Source organism: Arctopsyche grandis, chromosome 7, assembly GCF_051622035.1.
Source record: "Arctopsyche grandis isolate Sample6627 chromosome 7, ASM5162203v2, whole genome shotgun sequence".
Classification (NCBI taxonomy): Eukaryota; Metazoa; Arthropoda; class Insecta; order Trichoptera; family Hydropsychidae; genus Arctopsyche; species Arctopsyche grandis.
Genome location: NC_135361.1, coordinates 20034905 through 20054532, shown reverse-complemented (window position 1 = coordinate 20054532; position 19628 = coordinate 20034905). Strand labels below are relative to the sequence as shown.

Here is a 19628-nt window from a genome sequence, read left to right as displayed (position 1 = left end):
TACGAGGTTTTCATTATTATCATTAAAAAAACATTCGCGCAATAATGTTACATCACTTTTGCGATATAATCACTGAGACATTTCATATATCTGATTTAATTAACATTATCGAGTCGATTGTCCAATTTGCTTTATTTCGACATCTATGTTTGACACTGCTCATGTTTTTAGTTGTTATGATCAGTATTCACATGTGAAAAAGCATTTGAGCTGTCAGATTTGCGTATCGTGGTTTTTTGTCGAGCATGTAATCGTTCTTCAAATACAATAAGATGTCAAAGATATTTACACCCACAAACCAAATACGACTTACAAATGTCGCCGTCGTTAGACTCAAAAAAGGAGGGAAGCGGTTTGAGATCGCCTGTTACAAGAATAAAGTTATGTCTTGGAGAAACAAAGTGTACGTATTTTCTTATACACCTGCTTGCCAGCAATCCTATTTACAATGTTCATCCATGCAATTTCAAACGATGCGTTTTGTCCGTTAGTTCTTCGAATTTTTCTCGCTATTCAATTATTGCACAATAATCGCTTATGATGAATTGCGTCGTTATTTTACAACCATAAATTTATTAAGAATTATGTACAAACCTTTTATTATTTTTACAGAGAAAAAGATATAGACGAAGTGTTACAATCCCATTCAGTATTCATAAACGTGTCGAAAGGTCAAGTCGCTAAAAAAGAAGACCTTGTCAAAATATTCAACAAGGAAGATCAAACAGAAATATGCAAAGAAATTTTGGACAAAGGCGAGTTGCAGGTTTCCGAAAAAGAAAGGCAATCACAACTGGACGCGTTGCTCAAAGACATTGCCACTACAGTAGCCGATAAATGTATTAATCCGGAGACCAAAAGGCCCTACCCCGTTTCTATAATCGAGAAAGCCATGAAAGACGTGCATTTTTCGGTGAAAACAAATCGCAATGCCAAACAGCAAGCTTTAGACGTAATACCAATGTTAAAAGCGACAATGCCATTGGAAAGGGCCCAGATGAGAATCAAGGTGACGATATCTGGAAAAGAAGCCAGGAAGGCTCGTGAAAAGATCAGTCCTTTGACAACGAGTATCGAAAATGAAGATTGGGAAGGTGGAACGGTCACAATGGTGTGTCTCATTGATCCTGGTCATTTCCGAACATTAGATTCCATTATTTCTTCAGAAACTAAAGGCAACGGTCAAATGGAATTATTAAATTTGAAAGAAATGAAAGAAGGTGAACAAGCTCTCTAGAAATTTCATTCAGTAATATTTAATGTTGAAATAAAATATTTTTGTATAATTTTTCTTTCATTTATAATACTACTATTAGTATATATGTATGTATATGGGTAAATTAAAACTCCGATTGTTTGTGAAGATCATTTTTTACTCCATTATAACAAAATGAAAAAATTTAGTTTTATAAAATTTTTACTTGCTCTTCACATAAATAATATAGTGATTTTTTTTACAATATGGCAATGTTTAAATATTTTCAAGTAACCAAACTTAATATAACGCACTTTTAATTATGAATAAAAATAAAAAGAAATAAAAACACTTTGTATAATTAATTATGCATTGAGATCGCAAAGTATCTTTGGTTCAGCCGAAAAATAAACTCGACTGAAACTGAAAAAACAAAAAAAAACTTTTATACACGCCCATAATACAAACCAAACAGTATTTAAAGTGACAATATACACTTTGCTGGATCAACACTGTATGCGAACAATGAATTACATTTAAATGCAGATAACTTGGTCACTGTAAAATAGTCAAAACCTATTGTATTTGAAGTAGTATTAGCCAAAAAATCTCTAGCCCACAACACCGAATAATATCCCATCGATTATGCATTGCGTAAAATATATACAAAATAAGCTACATTATTCAATAACTCTAAAAACATGTAAGTATGTATGTATATTTTCAAATTAAGGTACCCAATCAGATAATTGGGTTTTGGCCACTATAAAAACACATATACTATTTGTATTGATCAACTTATTTAGATTACATATGTAGTATATGAATATGGGCCTGAGATTTTTTGAACATACCTATTAATGGTATGTGTCACTATTACATTATTTGAATTTCATTATATCACATAAGAAAAATTGAGACTCGGCAATGTCCAATGGCATTTCATACGACATATATTTAAATATTCACAAAAATATACAATTTAAAAGCCACTGTTTTAATAATAAAATCTAATCACAATTTCACACTCACAACAAATCACATATTTATAATATTAATATTTATTACGTATCTAATTACATATATGTAAATGGGCTTTATACAAAAAAAATCCTTACTGGTAAATATATATATATCTATAAAGTTTATGAACACCACTACTCGACATCAAAGGACTCTCTGGGGCTACTGTGATGTTCTACATCAGGATTGGTCAACAAATCGCTGGATGGGCTGGCTGCAGGCGTGACATGTTCGGATAAGCTTTTCACCTGAGTGGAATCATTACTGTTGGTATTTTCTACGTCGGTGACTTCAGGTAAGGGGCACAATGTGGAACCGGTATACAGTGGGGAGTATCCGCCTTGACGAGACGCTCCAGCCACGCTTGGGGAATATATCGGATGACCCCTGCCATTCGATCCCACGTCTTCGTGCGGTGAATGTAATGAAGCATATACTTTTTTGTTTGCTGGGTTGGCGTCATAGCTTGCGGAATGAGACGGGGTGAAAGGATGACTAGGGGTCGTAGAATTGCCAGGCGAGGGTTCCAAGAACGGTGATGCTGGAGATGCCATGGTGGTGTAAACGCCGCTGTGCGGCGGCACGCTCCCTCCACCTTCGGAGATGTGAGACGGTGTACCTCCGTAGTCACTTTGCGGTGAACTTAGGCTTGCGTACACAGTTTTTGGTCGGTCTGAACTAGAATACGAAGGCATGTAACTATCACTACGGGGATTATAAAACGGCGACTCTTCCGTCGAATTGTTCTCTTGGAAGGCACACGGCGTGGCGGCTCCGTACGACGGCGTATTGTTTTCGCTCATTCTCGTCGAACTGGGATGATAACTTGGAATGACAACGTAGGCGTACACTTTTTTAGGTTGCTCTTCGATGTTTAGATCGGGCTGATGATGCGATGGAGCGTAAGTGTCCGACCACTGCACTTTACTCGGTGTAAAATCACCTTTTATATATAAATGAATGGGTCGTCTAAAGCCTTTGCTTAAATGTTGAGGCACTCCTAAAACACAACATTTACTAAATCCTACTTCAGGCGATAATAGATATTCCTTAAACTTATGTGGGAAAAATTCTATTGATGAAAAGTTTCTATATATGGTTTCCTGGAACAAAAACAAACAGAATGTTACGAAATGAAGAACACAATTCAATTACATAAACTTGGTAAAATATTTTAAAATACTAACTGTTAGTTTCTTCTTCTTTTTATAACTACTCCATCCTTGAGCTTCCAATATAAGTTTGCCGCCGGGACGTAATTGAGCAAACATTCTTTTGAAGGCTAATTTAATACCTGCATCTCCCCAATTGAGATGAAGCCATTTTGTAACAGATAAACACATTATTAGATCGTATTGGGGCGGTTCAGCGTTTATCAGATTTTCATCTTTCAAAATATAGTTAGCCTGCAAAAATATTATAATAAATCAATTCCTTCCTAAATCTATAATCCTATTAGATTAAAATTCAAATTAAATTACAACATACCTGTTTAAATGCAATATTTTGCGGAAAAATATTGGATTTACCATCAATAGGACATCCAATCACCTCCGTCGGTCCGTAGAGAATGGGACAAGATATGGGAAAATACAGTTTAGTCGCATCTCTGGCCGGTTTGTGGTGTGCTCTTCTGTTTCTCTTCATTTTTCTGAAATGGCGATGTGGAAACGGCTTATCAGGCTGATTCGACTTATTTTCCATTTCAGGCTTTGTTTCTTTGGAATCGGTTTCGTTTTTAGCTTCTATAATATCCGCACTGGTATTGATAGATTCGTTTTCATCTCCGGTACTCTCGACACTAATATTTCTATCGAGTGAATGATTATTGTGAGACGTAGACGGCTCTTGTGCATCACCCGGTGGTTTATCTTTAGGAGGCGAATCGAGTGTCGGAGGCACAATAACAAAATTACTAACATTTTTTCTGGCTCGAGCTGAAATTTTAAATATATGAATATAATTAAACTACACATAATAAAACCGAATGGAAAAAAATAGTGTATAATATTTGTTTACCTATTAGTTTATTATCAATATCGATGCCCATCACCGATTTGGCGCCAAAGTCTCTGGCCACAGCTATGGAAATGTGACCAACATTACATCCAATGTCTAGAACATCTTTGTGGTTGAACAAGTGGCGGTTCATCTCGAACACCTTCAATCTCACATCCATAAATGCATTCAGATTTCTATATCCATAATATCTGCGAAAAATAACGTAAGCGTAAATATAAATGCGGTGCAGTCGACATATGACACTTATGTTTATCAATTATCAAGTTTGACCACAATATCAAATGTGCTGACGATTTCATTGTATGAATGGGAAGACATTTCTATAGATATTAAATTTAAAAATACAGATATTGAAATACGATTCCATTCTAGCAATATTTCGTTTATGTATGTATAATTATTTCAAAACAAAATGACTTGAGCATACATATTTGCATTATGTTCGTAACGTTTGTAACACAATATCAAATGTGCTGACGATTTCATTATATGAATGGGAAGACATTTCTATAGATATTAAATTTAAAAATACAGATATTGAAATACGATTCCATTCTAGCAATATTTCGTTTATGTATGTATAATTATTTCAAAAGAAAATGGCTTGAGCATACATATTTGCATTATATTCGTAACGTTTGTAACATAATATCAAATGTGGTGACGATTTCATTGTATGAATGGGAAGACATTTCTATAGATATTAAATTAAAAATTAAAAATACAGATATTGAAATACGATTCCATTCTAGCAATATTTCGTTTATGTATGTATAATTATTTCAAAACAAAATGGCTTGAGCATACATATTTGCATTATATTCGTAACGTTTGCAAATAAAGATCACACTAATATAACAAAATAAAACAAAAATTGCTTATTTGAAAAGCAAATAAACACATTGGTTGAATTTGTTTACAATAGCGTACATACATATTTCACAAATGTGTATTAAATGATCAATATTGACAGATTTTCTGATAACATAGGCTTATTTTTAATTTCACATTTCATTAAATTCTAGGGAGTTATTATATTATACTATAGTATATATATGTGATAACGTCTTAAATTTTGAATGCACTCAAAACGCTATAAGAGTAAATAATAAATTTTAAAATGTTCCTATTACAAAACGAACGAGCGAATTCAATTTCTGAATATGTCATCAGGTGTGTTGAAACCTGATTCGATTAAATACGAAATTGGAAAAACAACTAGCATTAATAAAATTTTCCATTACACGCAGATTGATCAAACTACATAGTGTCCAATGACGCCTTTTAGCCGCGTCATTTCCACAGTGAGTATCATTTTAGATACATAATTGAATGTTGAAAGTGGACAATTTATTTTTAAATATGAACTCGAAGATCAATCATAGCATAGAAGTATCCCGGGCGGAAATATTTGTTTTCAGTCAATAATGAATATTATCTGTGTGGTTTCTTATTTATAAAAACTTATTATTAACATTAGGTTAACCACTATTTGTGGTCATTACATATTACTGAGAAAAAAGAAAATCATGCATATGTATGTGAAAATTGAGAGACATAAAACTAAATAAACTGAAGGTTTAAAAGTAGTGTGAGAAGACATAAATAACGATGTAATTTTTTTTAAATTATTTACTATTTACGGCATATTTTTAAAGATAAAGATAAGACAGATATCTAAGTATTCCGATAGCGTAATTATTTTGGAAAAATTACAGTTTTAATACAATATAAATAATAATAAAATATAGTTATTTAAAAGATAAACCATTTATAAAAATTTTCACGTATAAGAAATGAAAAAAAAATTAGATATTAATAAAAATAACAAACAAAAAAGAAAAAAAATTGAGCAATAAGCTAGGTGGATTTAAATTTGACGCTACTCGAGTGACAATATCTGAATGTAGTTTTGCCTAATGGAACCAACGCACATAATTTTTATACGATATAAAAGTAACTTGACAACAGTGATCACTAGTCATCGGACCCAGAAGGTGCCGCGTATTGTTCAAAGGTTGTAAATGCATTGTTAAAGGTTTGCCGAACCTTTTATACACAGGGTTTACAACAATGGATAGCACTGTGACTATCCAACCTCTAGTGATCACTATCCATTGTTCCATTTATGCTATCCATTGTTCGGCAAACCTTTAACAATGTATTTACAACCTTTGAACAATACACGGCCCCCTCAGGCTCCGGTGACTAGTGATCATCATCGCTGCTCATAATAGAAAAAAATCAAACAGAACTTGGGTTAGTTCTGTTAAGATGTTCACTCAATGAATACATTTCAAGTATCTGGAGGCATTTTTTAAAAACAAAATATATATATTTTTTGGTATTTAAAAATAGCTTATTCGGTCTACCATCTATTGAAGATGTCGTGACATTCTCACAAGAGGATTCTCTGGAGCAAACATTAAATCAAATTCTAATTGTTCAGTTGAAAGAAAGTATACATCCAATATGGAAATTGGTGCGGCAACAGTTGTTAACCATTCAATTTGTAAAATTGTCGGGTCGGAGAATTGATGTTGGTCAAATTGTGCAAGGAGGAATTAGGCACAACTGACGACTGGAATAACTACACGATCGAAATCTGCACTGAGAATCTTAACAAAGAGAAAGAAGAATGCTGGAATAGTACTCAACAGTGGATTTTTGGAGGACTGTGTCGAGAAATTCACGAATATTTTTGAGTCAAATTGGATGGCTGTCGTTGAAGAATTGAAAAAAATTTAAATCGAATATTGTACAATCAATCATCGCTACAGTTTGGTTGATCCGAAATTTGCTGTCTGTACTTAGTGTTGAGCGCGCAAATAAGTGGAATTGGGAATAATCTATCGTCGTTTGGAGTCCAATCCACTCGCGAGACAGATGGTTAGAAACTACAAAGTATTCAAATCGCTTTTGGACGCAGATCGGATTAAATTGGAATTAAATTATTTAAGTTTTTGGAATTTGAATTGTAATTAACCCACCAGAGACGAGAGATTTTTTTTCATTAATAAAAGAATATTTCAACCATATTTCTTTGACAAATATTCATCTTAATCAAGCAAAAATAATAAAAAAAAAAAAATTAAAGCGCTTTCAGTAATTCCGCGCGACAACAGATCGCAATACGCGAGACAAATATCCTGCCCTCCAAAATATTTTTAGATAAAAGAAAAAAATCCAAGATGCCTTTAGTTATGTACTTAGTCTATTTATAACCCCATTTTTTTTTTCTTCATAAAATCAATATATTTTTTTTTTTTATAAAATTAGTATATTTTGTCAGATACAAAATATACCTGCAAGCTAAGGGTTTGAGTAAAAACAATAATTCTGTGAATTGTTACAAACATACCACACCCCAAAACATCGGAATTTGACCAATTTATCTATACCAAACCCTTAAAAATAATCATTATATATGTAGGTACTTTGAAGGACCAAGGAGAAATAAAAAGCAACCATTTACATAAAAGAAAACATTTATTTAATATATATGATCTAAATCTCCATCAATCCATATGCGTGTTGTACTCGCTCGTAGCTCATAAAGTTGTCGTTTCCTCCGACCTGTCTCCCTCTAATTCGCATTTCTGCATTTGCAGCAAGTTGACGACGACTAAGATTATTTACAAGACCTCCATCATCTTCTTCGGCACTGTCTTCATCGGTCAACACGTTCGATTCGGGAGGACAAATAAATATATCCGTTTACATCTCCATCTCCATATCGAGCAAATCGTCATCGTCAGTCCCAGGTTCTTCTAACAAAATGTCTCCAACAGTTAAGTCTTCATTAGATCTGAAATGGGCCCAAAAATTGGCGTTAGAATTTGTGTATATATAACAAAAAACACACCAAAAACATCGAACAGTAATCAAAATAATTTGACACGGGAAAAGACTAGGGTAGCCATATGGATACGCAAGCATTTGGGATTGAATTATAGCTATACAATACATATTTGAAAGCACCTAAGTATGTACATTTATAGCACTACACATTGACATAATCAATGTATTCATAGAAGTAATGAAAGGCGTTTAAAAGTTTAAAAATAAATGCACTTACGTTTTCGAACAGTCCATTTTTGGTTAAAAATTTCAACCGCAAATTGTAACTCCTCTCTTTGTTTCTGGTAGCTGTTCCCTCCACTGTAGCACACCAATAACTGTCAAGCGTATCCAAAGGGACAAAATTCGCGCAAAAAAAACCGTATTCAGGTATAAGTGGGGGCGCTGGGGATTTAGTTTCACCATTGCATATACTGTTGCCGTATGGCTACGTTCGTACTTGGAGGGGTCTCTAATCTAATCTGTGTCCATCGATATTTCAATGAAAAGGAATTGATACATAAATTAAAATGAAAATTGAATACCAGGAATAAAAAATGATTTAAGTGTATTTTTTATTTTAATTTTGAGATGCCTTGGTTTTTATCACTGCATTGTAAATTATTGTATGAGCGATATAAATTTGTCTCCGATATACACGATAAAAAAAATTATTTTGGGGACTGGGCCATGTTTTAAAACATCATTGCTGGCATATAGAACATATTTCTGGTATAAAACCGATTTTAGCTGGCACTCAGGTCTGGTATTTAACTGTCGTAATTGTAATCATAACTGAAGTAAGAAACAATGTCCGAATTGAAGTCACAACTGAAGTTGTAATTTTAATCAGAATTAAAATCGATGTAATAATTCCTGATAATTCCCAGAGTACTCTGGTGCAAGGGACAGATTGGAGCGCATCCAGAAGAGATTCTTGAGGTACATCGACAGCCGTTTTGGATTATCCTATACATCCTATGAAGATGCTTGTAGGTGTCAGCATCTGCTTCCACTTGTCAAAAGAAGGGAGATAGCTGACATCTCAACAATTTTGAACATCCTTAACGGCTCGATCCACTGTCCTCAATTATTGAGTGGACTATCGTTGCGTGTGCCAAATAGAATGACCAGATGTAATGAGCTCCTTTACATGCCTAATATTTTTCCTAATTATGGAAGAAGCTCATTCATCTGGCGTGCAAGCTCCATCGTCAACACACTAATTTCTACAATTTCTATGTTTGACTTATTTAATATTAATGCTATACAAGCTAGAGTGATTATTGCAAATTTTTTTTTCGATGATTAATTTTATTGAAAATTTACGATTGTGATTATGAATTTTTATTTTGATGTATTTATTGTCTTTTTGTTATATATTATATTATTATTCTTATTATTTTGATATTTTTATTATACTGATATTTCTATTTTTTTTTCTTTTTGTTCTCTCTAATTATCTAACTCTATTATCATTTTTGTTTTTTATTTTAAATGTTCAAGCTTTTCGTTTTTTACCTATATGCGAAAATTCTTAATGTTTTACTTAAAATAATTATGTTTTTTACTATCAATCTGTGTAACATATTAAATTGTCATTTTCCAAATAATAAATAATATTTTTTTTTTTTTAATTTTCATTTTTGGCACTCATCACTAGAGCCCGGATAATCAAGTTGCCGTTTATTGTTCAAACATTGTAAATGCATTGTTAAAGGTTTGCTGAACCTTTTTTATAACAATTGAACAATAAGCGGCACCTTGGCTATCCGTACTCTACTCATCACATACATTCCTTTTTTAATATTTAATATATAATTTCGAAAGAGACCTCGTATGTAACTATGTATGTGAGTTTTGTTGGGAACATAGAAAACAAATCAAAATTTATATAACGACGATATTGATATCGTTGAATTTTTTTTTTTTTTTTTGATTCAAATAAATTTAATAAAAAACAAATGAATTTTACTATAAGATTTTTATGCAATGTTTAAGCTCTTTATATTGCAAATATCGACCAAACTCAGATAAAACCACCAAGTATTATAATATTCAAAAATTACTAGTCTAAGTTTATTCAATTTTTATTCAAACGATGGATTAGATTTTGTTTAAAAGAAATTAAAAATTACTTGGAATTTTTATTAAACAAATAAAAGGGTGCGTTAGAAATGAAAACAAAACAATTGAAAAACAAAAGTGGTCAAGTTGGGCAATAGTAGAATAATGTAATGAATGGCAATGATAGTCACCTGTCATAGTTGCCGTACTGGTATCGGGCGTCCGCGTTTCTGAACTTGGGCAGGGTGAGGGGCGGCGGCGGAGGGGGCGCGCGGGGCGGAGGCGCTCGCTGGTGGTGCGGGTGGTGGGGGTGCGCGTGGAACCTCATCCACGCGCCCGGCTGCGGCACCACGGGGCTCACGATCTTGTCGGCCAGCTCGCTCGCCAGCCGCTTGCGCCCCCTTCCCGGCGGCGCGGCGGCCGGGGGCGCAGGCGTCGGCGCCGCCTCTCCTGGCTGGCCGGGGGGCGGCGCGGGGGAGGCGGGCTCCGCCGGGGGGGGACTGGACGAGGGCTCGAGCGGGGGCAGGTCGCTGCTGCCCCCGCACGGCGCTGCTGCCGCCACCACCGCCAGGCAACCACCACCACCGCCACCAGCATCGGTGGCGACTTCCACGGCAGCGACCGGATCGGCAGCCGCCCCCGAGGCCAGCGCAGGCCCGAGTCCGAGTCCGAGTCCGAGTCCGCTGGAGGTGTTGCGGCGGCGCCTCTTGCGCGGGGGCCGGGCGGGGGGCGCCGCCTCGATCTGCTTCTCGTACTCGTCGTTGTCGAGGGGCGTCAGCAGGTTGAGCGGGTCGCGGATGTTGGGCGGGATGATCACCTCGATCTTGTTCTTGTGGCGGGGCGGAGTGGGCAGTGGCGAGGAGCGCGGCGTCACGGCGTTCACGGTGCGGTTCACGTCTTCGTCGCGCAGACTGTTCAGGTTGAGCGGGTCGGAGATGTTGCCGCCCAGCAGGAACTTGGTGGGCGGGATGATGGCCTCCTTCCGGGGCCGCTTGTAGGGCAGAAAGAACTTGGAGGCCGTCGGGAAGGACATGGCGCGTTTGCGGGCTCCGTTCGCGCCGCCGCCCCCACCCCCTCCCCCGCCACCGCTGCCGCCCCTCTGGAAGCCGCCCCGGTGGAAGCCTCGTCTGCCGCTGCCGCCCTCTTTACTGCCGCACGGAACGGCCTCCTTGTCGACCGTCCCCTTCTTCTGCTTGCTGTAGCGATTCTTCCTGTTCTGCTTCGACTTCTTCGACTTGGCGGTGACGGCGGTGACGACGGTGGCCGTAGCCGTGGCCGTGGCGGACGGAGGGGAGGGAGAGGGGGAGGCGGGCTGGGGAAGGCGCAGGGGAGGTGGAGGGCTAGAGGGAGGGGGAGGGGGAGGGGAAGACGAAGACGGAGGTGGAGGTTCCGGGCCGGGCTCTGTGTGTTGTTCCATGTTTGAATTTGGCGCGCTGGGCGCGGCGCGGTCGGCGCAGGCGCACTGCGAACGCGACGACGCGTCGTTCGACGTCGGGTCGGAGCCGCGACGCGGACGCGGGCGGGGGGCGCCGGGGGGGCGGAGCGCTTCGAGGGGGCGCCGCGAGACGAGTGACGGGCGCGAAAGTGCGGGGTGAAGCGCGAGGGCCGACCGCCCCGAGCGAACGACGGGGAGAGCGCGCGTCCAACTGTCGCGAAGACGCGTGCGGTCTGAGCTGTTGGCTCTCGATTCTCGTAGCGAACCGCACTCGGCCGACGAACGCTCCCTCGCCGACCATCTCCTCTGTCGTTTCGCCGTGCGTCCGCTACGTTCGATCGCTTTTCGCATCGTTTCGATCTATATTTCGAACACTAACAGACGAATATTAAATGCGGTGATCCAGTCTACGTCTCCTCCTACGATAAAAGTCATTTTGGCTGTGAAAACGAGCGATTCATCGATAATTTCGCTTTTATGATTTCCAAACGAGGCGAAAAAATATATTATGCGAGCTCGTTCAACAACGGTATCAAGGTCTGTTCATACCTATCCAGCACGACCCGTATCCTGCAGGTGTCATGCAAGTGCGGATGGTATTCTTTGGTACATTCTATATGGACGCGCATGAATGCGTAAATGCGCATGCGCGAATGGAGTATGAATACGTTCTTATAATGTACCAAAGGATACTATCCGCACTTGCATGACACCTGCAGGATACGGGTCGTGCTGGATAGGTATGAACAGACCTTCACTCGTATCCAGCTCCCATATAGCCACCACAGGTGACTATGTGGGAGCTTTATGTGCTCACGCTTTTTTCTTTATTTTGTACTCTGGCTTTTTTTTTCGACAAGTTTTGAAAAGTTTCTCCTACATTTCTTCAAATATAGAATAACCGTTATCGAACACTGTCAAACCTATGTCAATATGAGGATTTAAGCCTGGGTGTCATTTGCGTGTTAGCGTTTTTTTACTTGTGCAAAACTATCTAAAAAAAAAAATCAAGTGCTGCTTTCCGCTCTATGTGTTTGCGCCCTAAGTTGCTTTAGACTTTACAATAATAATACAATTCTATCGTTATATCTTCGTTTATTAAAATAACAAGTTAGTATCGATGCTAATTTAAGACTAATTTTGATTTTTTAATCGGACTGTGGAGTACATATTCAAAAAATACTCTAATATTTATTACGCTCTTGTAAATCGTTAAATTTTAATTAATTTTAGTTATTTTTTCATTCAATATTCTATATTTTTTATTCACGAATAAAATTGACGTAACAAAATAATTGTAAAATATTATCAACTTGACCTAAACATTAAAAAAAACAAAACACTGTGTCGCTGCATACGTTGGGTATTTCGTTACTTTACTTTGCAAAGGTTCTAATTGACAATTAGCACAGGTGCAGTTAGAACTCTTTCGAAATAGGGTAACGATTTGATAAGTCAATCTTTGTTGGTATATCTATGTACATATATATAAACATATGTACATATGTTATCAACAGAATTTGAGGGAAGAGGAGGGGGGGGAGGTAGAAGGGAGAATCCCCCCCCCCCCTAGAATTGACTAGGTCGGGAGCATGCGTCTTATTTAATGAAATACTACGAATCTTAATCAAATTGAAGATTCGTTACTAAAAGTTCAAAATATCCATCAGAAGTTTCTTCTTCAAAAAAAAATTAAAAGCATTTAAAGCAACCACAAAAAAGATTTAATTGAGAGTTTAGTGACGATTATTATAAATATTACACCACATTTCATTTTTTCCGATAACTACATACTTTAGCATTCGATGAATAGAAATAATTGTCGAGTATGCATGGTCGAGTATATTCGTGTGGAGACCTCACTCGCCGATGTTTGAATTTGGCGTCCGTTGATCGCCGTTGACGTTCCGTTTATAACATTTACTTTACTTGTTCGTCTTATTCTCTGGTTAGTTCGTTTTTACTTCACATTTCCAATATTTTTTTAAGCTCGACTGTTCGAATAATCAATTCCATCATTAAGTTTATACATATCTTGAATTTTAACAGAATTAATGAATGAATGAGTGCGCACCGTTGCGTTGTTGTGACTTATCAATTATGATTAAAAGTTAAACTATTTATATATTGAATATAATCACTTATCACGGCAATTATTATTTAAGTTTTGTAATCTGAAGATCCCGTTTACTTTAATGTTGTTTTTCCTAATGTATTGAACCTAACCTAATATACCTATACATAGATTGCAATTTTACACTTTTACTAATAAATTTAATTTTTAATTTCAGTAAAAATGTCCAGGATTCCAAGATCACATTTACCCAGTGGAATAAAAGCGCCTACAATATTATCTTCCACTCCTATGGAAGTTTCGAAGAAGAACTGTGTAAATGCAAAAAAGGAACCTTCCAAACTAGAATTTAGTGTAAGCGCTGAAATTTCTGTGATTGAAAACAATTTGACCATAAAAACTCCCAACAACGAAAATCTAAATAACACAAAAGTCCTTCGTAAATGTGAACCACTCAAACTGAACAACACGGGTACTCTCAAGAGAAGTGCTTCTTCAACTTTACCAAACTTCCCCAAGAAGCAAATGAAATTGGCACCAAAAGTCACCAATGCTGCGGCTAAAATTCCAGCGTATGATTATAAAGCTCGTTATAATGACTTGTGTGAAAAGCACAAAGATTTGGAATCCAAACATTCTGATGTTGAAAAGAATTATAAATCATACGTTGAAGAAATGGAACATATGAGTTCACAATTGACATCAGAATTGGCAAAAATATCGACCGATAGTAAGAAGTACGAACTGGAGTTGCTCGAACTTTCGAGTAAGTATGATTTAATTAAAAAGGAGAAATCGGACGTTGATAATTTATTAAAAGAATCAGAAGCTCGCTCGAGTAATGGTATGAAAGAAAATTGTGAATTGTCTTCGCAATTGTTGGATACTAAAAGTAAATTGACTTTTAAATCTCACGAGTATACTTCTCTCAAAGACAAACTCGGTGAACAAATTAAAAGAAATTTAGAACTGACTACAGAATTCGAAGAAAATCAAATCAAGCTGTCGACTTACACAAGCGAAATTGAATTTCTTAAGGCGAAACAGACGATCACCGAGCAAAAAAATAACGAATACATTGTCACTATTGCCGAAATAAGAAAAGAGAACGAAGGTTTAAAAGAAAACATTTCAAAACTTGAAATGAGTGAAGAGTCTTTAAAAAGCAGTTTAGAATTAAAAACTAAAGAATGCAATGAATTTTCCGTTTTGTATAATTCTGAATCATTAAAATGCACAAATTTGAATTCAGAACTTAGTTTGAAGCGTTCGGAGATTTCAGAGCTGACTAGAGAAGTAATTGATTTGAAACGATATAAGGAACATATGGACATGAAAAACGAAGAGCATTGCAATGAAATAAAAAGTTTAAAATGCAAAATAGAAGAACACCAAGAGAGTATCGAGGCTATGCACGAACGGGAAAAGGTTCAACGTAACACAATTCAAGATTTGAAAGGTCATATTCGTGTGTATTGTCGAGTTAGACCCGTATTAAACGAAGAAAAGTCAAAACCTTCAGTCGACGTAGATATCGTTGACTCTTGCACGATGGAAATCGAAAAAACTCTCACAAATTCGACAGGCGGTCTCACGAAGAAACAAAATTCCAAACATTCGTTCGCATTCGATGGAGTATTTTCGTCAAGTTCAACGCAGGTGGAAATCTTCGACGAAGTATCATCTCTGGTTCAATCGGCCCTCGATGGATATAACGTTTGCATTTTTGCTTATGGCCAGACGGGCTCTGGAAAAACTTACACTATGGAAGGCGAAAGTTGCTCCAATAGTTCCGGAATTATTCCACGTGCAATCGATATGATTTTTGATAATATTCCCAATTTGAAGAAGGTTGGATGGGAATTCAATATTACAGCTTCTTTCATGGAAATCTACAATGAAAACATATATGACCTTTTGGACTCGAGCAAAGAGCAAGTCGAACATAGCATAAAAATGGCCGACAGTAAAGGAACCGACGTCTACGTTTCCAATTTGAAGGAAGAACTCGTTTCTCATTCTCACGAACTGATTAAATTATTTGCCCTGTCGCAAAAGAACAGACAAACGGCGGCCACTATTTGCAACGAGAGAAGTTCCAGGTCGCATTCTGTGACAAAAATTAAAATCAACGCCGTTCACAAGAAACGAGGAGAAAAATACAGCAGCTGTTTGAACTTTGTGGACTTGGCCGGCTCTGAAAGTGGCAAAACCTCACAAAGAATGGAAGAGACCAAATCGATAAATAAATCTCTCTCCGAATTGTCAAAAGTGATATTGGCGTTGCAAGCCAAGCAGACGCATGTGCCGTATAGGAATTCAAAGCTCACCTATTTGCTAATGCCCAGCTTAGGTGGAAATTCAAAAACTCTCATGTTGGTTAATGTATCTCAACTGGACGACTGTTACAGTGAGACGCTGAACTCGTTGAGGTTCGCTGCTAAAGTCAACAGCTGTCGAACTGGGGTTTTGAAGAAGAATATATCTTCCGTGTAGGATTATATGTATTTTCAATTAATTTAATCATATGTACTTTAATTCGACTGAAATACAGCTGTCGTTTAATAACATTTTAAATTGACAAAATCAATGAATAATTTTTAGTTATAAAAAAATGTTTCTTAAGCCTTTGCCCGCGGCAATAAATATAGCGAACAAGCCCTGTACGCGAATTTGGCAATCGAGTTTTCGACATCAAATACGGATTTTAATATTTACTCAAGTAACCGGATATGTTAATTAACACATAAAGTATTATTTTAAACAATAAAATACATAATATATCTCGTAGTTTTGGCTTAATTGTCAAATAATCATTCTTCATACAATTGAGACGTATCAACGCCATTGTTCAACAGATGTGACGTCACATAAACGAGGTTTCAGTATGGTTCCACAAAAAACTAATTTTGATTGGTATATATTCATTTTAAGCAAATTGAATAGATTGCATTCAACTCTCAGTAATATATTTAACCAATTTTGAACCTTAAAACAGTTGATATAGGCGCATATAAGGCTCAAAATCCCGCGCAAAGTTCAGAAATTCTATGGAAGACAGCCGCGCTACAGACTTGTCGCCCAAAGCCTCCATAGAAGACGGCTGCGGGCAAACGGTTAATACTAATTTTTTCAATTGTGTAGATTCGAATTAAATCTTTGTTTCAACATTTACATTTTATTTGTATAAATATGCTGTAAATATGTACGGTGCATATACATGTGTATATATATTCGTATATAATATTTGTCATACTTTCGCCTTACGGCACAAACTGTGAGTTGATGAAGACTCGAAAAATGACCTCAAAAAATGATAAAATGACTGAGTGTGTATAAGCTGTAAGATTAGGAGTGAGGGTAGACGGTTTCGTCGGTTTCTCCCATACATACACGCGTACTTGTCCCGTATTAAATTTCAGCCTGGGATGGTTTCCAGGTGCAAGTTCATTTTTCGAGTCTTCATCAACTCCGTTAATGCCGTAAGGGTCACCGCTTTCACCTTTAACTCCAAATCTCGATTTTCTGATGAGAAGGCGAAAAGCATTTTTTTTTTAATTTTTGTAAATAAAATACATACATAATTATATAACATCTACAACTTTTTAAAATTTCAGGCCATTTATAATAAAATAAACATTTATAGTGTTTTATATTTTTAATGAATAAGTTATAATATCACTTGCAATATTTGAAAATCAATATAATATATGTATTAACTTTAAAAGTGAATTTATATTATATGTAAAAGTGTGCGATATGTGTATTTGAAAATGTAATTATGGTAGTATTTTTACGCAATCTTTTTATAAATAAATGATTTATCATATTGTATACCTACATATGTAGTGTTTATTTTACAATCATTTTCAGTTAATCCCCTCTTCGCAAAACGTGCTTGTAAAACTAATTGAAAAAAAAATGTATAATTATTACATATTATAAAATAATTTAAATAAATTGCATGCCTAAATGCATTGTTGATTTGGGTTACGTAAATGCAAATCATGGAAGATCCCAAAATAAATATGCATAACGTGAAAATGGATAAAAATAATGGTTTAAATCTCCCATGACCGACCTAACCAGAGCTATCGAATTAACTGTTGTTTCGTAGTTTTCCCCGCCACCTTCTACAGGAAAATCACACGTTCCACGCGTGGTTCTCAGCTGTCGTCAACCATTATTTTGCAAACATCAATATGTGACAAAAGTAATTAATATAATAGTCGAAATGATTTATTGTTTAATTAAAAGGTTTAAATGTTTATCAAACATTATCCTTCATACTGATAACATGCTTAGCTTCTGGATTAAATTTATTTCATAAATCTAATAATCCAATTATAATTTATAATCAAATATTATCTATTATCGATTCTTTTTACAGACACATCTCCATATTTTATATCATATTCCATATTTTATAGTTTATATCTTTTTATAGACACATACATAGGTCCATATTTTATATTAAAACGATGAACTAAAAATATTGTAACGTAGAGATTAGGTGACTAGCGCAGATCACCTGATCTCTCGTTCCCGCCAAAATGGCCTCTACGTATGAATGAGCCGTATGCAATGGCCAATGGGATCGTCTGACTCATCGACCAATAGTTTTTAAGCCCAAACATGTATAAATATGGGGCGCTCTCGAATTGGAAACCATTCCGACCTGAAGCGTCGACAAGAGCAGACGAATAAACGACTTCCACAACCCTCCTGCGCCTTTCTCTCCGATCCTGGAAGCCCCCACTTCACGTCCACGCAACAATTTTTTTTTGCAAAAATGAAAAATTATGCAAAAATGTTTATATGATTTATCAAATACATATTATATAAAAATTTATGTGAATATAAAATGATGAAGAACACATATTTTTCAACTAATTTTTAATTTTCAAATCTATGTATAATGCGTTAGATCTGTTCCGCAGTAAAAAAGATAAAAATATTGAAATTAATTAATTGATAGTGCAATTGAATTTTAAAACTAAAACCTTTAAAAAGAAGAACTTTCTTGTAGGCATAGACAAGAAATGTAGCACATTTTGAGGGGCGGCAAACCAAAGACGAAAATATTTATCAAAAATAGTTATTATAAATAAATTATTATATTCCGTTTATATATATATTTTTAATAATTTGTCATTTAATAATGATAATCAACCGATTCATTAAAATATGGTATGAAATTTTATTTAACACATAGTATTATTAAGAATTTATTTTTCATTTGAATTTTATTTTTAGAAGGGGCGATAGACCAACGTCTATTGTAAAGCCAAATGCCTAGTGTTTTACTTTCATAATATGAGCCGTTATATTTGAAAGTGGCATAAGTCTACTTTTCTTCATTTCGAGAAATGTTTCGCAAAACATTAAATATATTGTTTTGCTTTTAACAATGTTTAAAAATACTGGTGGCCTGTAATACGTTTATTCTGCTTTTCTGAGATTCTCGGCATATCGAATAAAAATAAGTGATAACAATTTGTGAATTAAATCAAACAGAAAGTGTTTTTGAAACTGAAAATTATACTTCCACTACTTTCAAATATAACGACTCATATATGTACGGTAAACGGACTACTAGTCATATGTGAACTAGTCACAGGATAACCGGTCGCTCTAGATCGGTCACACGTGATCACCCGTCACACTAAAACTGGTCACACCCTAAAATCGGTCACGAGTGACCAGTTTTCTCGTGACCAGTTTTAGTGTGACGGGTGATCACGTGTGACCGATCTAGAGCGACCGGTTATCCTGTGACCGGTTCACATTTGACTAGTAATCACCGAACCATATGTACATATGTACATTTTGGTAATAGAACAATTTGATAAGAGGCTAGTAAAAAGATGACTTGACGTGAAACTTTTAGAAGTGTTGATCATAGTTATTTGGATTTCCGCAATAATAAAATAAATACTGAACGCATTTACGGTTCGATCTGACAATGTTGT

The 19628-nt window shown here is 36.2% G+C and overlaps 3 protein-coding genes across 3 annotated transcripts; 2 read left to right on the top strand and 1 right to left on the bottom strand.

The window, feature by feature from the left end:
- The first annotated feature begins 154 nt into the window (after positions 1–154).
- Sbds (SBDS ribosome maturation factor) lies at positions 155–1579 on the top strand. The gene is made up of 2 exons (XM_077434400.1): positions 155–403; positions 613–1579. The coding sequence occupies exons 1-2, from the start codon at positions 273–275 to the stop codon at positions 1235–1237; spliced, it is 756 nt and encodes a 251-aa protein (XP_077290526.1). The 5' UTR covers positions 155–272; the 3' UTR covers positions 1238–1579.
- A 773-nt stretch (positions 1580–2352) lies between these two features.
- On the bottom strand, positions 2353–11933 carry LOC143914095 (uncharacterized). The gene is made up of 5 exons (XM_077434185.1): positions 10339–11933; positions 4238–4428; positions 3707–4155; positions 3406–3624; positions 2353–3321 (listed from the first exon to the last, which is right to left on the bottom strand). The coding sequence occupies exons 1-5, from the start codon at positions 11931–11933 to the stop codon at positions 2353–2355; spliced, it is 3423 nt and encodes a 1140-aa protein (XP_077290311.1).
- A 1530-nt stretch (positions 11934–13463) lies between these two features.
- On the top strand, positions 13464–16205 carry LOC143914093 (protein claret segregational-like). Its single transcript, XM_077434184.1, has 2 exons — positions 13464–13530; positions 13874–16205. Exon 2 carries the CDS (start codon positions 13879–13881, stop codon positions 16150–16152), a length of 2274 nt encoding a protein of 757 aa, XP_077290310.1. The 5' UTR covers positions 13464–13530; positions 13874–13878; the 3' UTR covers positions 16153–16205.
- Positions 16206–19628: the final 3423 nt, after the last annotated feature.

Coding starts and splice junctions, on each gene's coding strand:
- Sbds (XM_077434400.1), top strand. CDS start 273: ATGTCAAAGATATTTACACCCACAAACCAAATACGACTTACAAATGTC. Junction 404..612: donor ATGTCTTGGAGAAACAAAGT/GTACGTATTTTC, acceptor TTATTTTTACAG/AGAAAAAGATATAGACGAAG.
- LOC143914095 (XM_077434185.1), bottom strand. CDS start 11,933: ATGCGAAAAGCGATCGAACGTAGCGGACGCACGGCGAAACGACAGAGG. Junction 4,429..10,338: donor CAGTACGGCAACTATGACAG/GTGACTATCATT, acceptor TATTTTTCGCAG/ATATTATGGATATAGAAATC. Junction 3,625..3,706: donor AAAATATTGCATTTAAACAG/GTATGTTGTAAT, acceptor ATATTTTTGCAG/GCTAACTATATTTTGAAAGA.
- LOC143914093 (XM_077434184.1), top strand. CDS start 13,879: ATGTCCAGGATTCCAAGATCACATTTACCCAGTGGAATAAAAGCGCCT.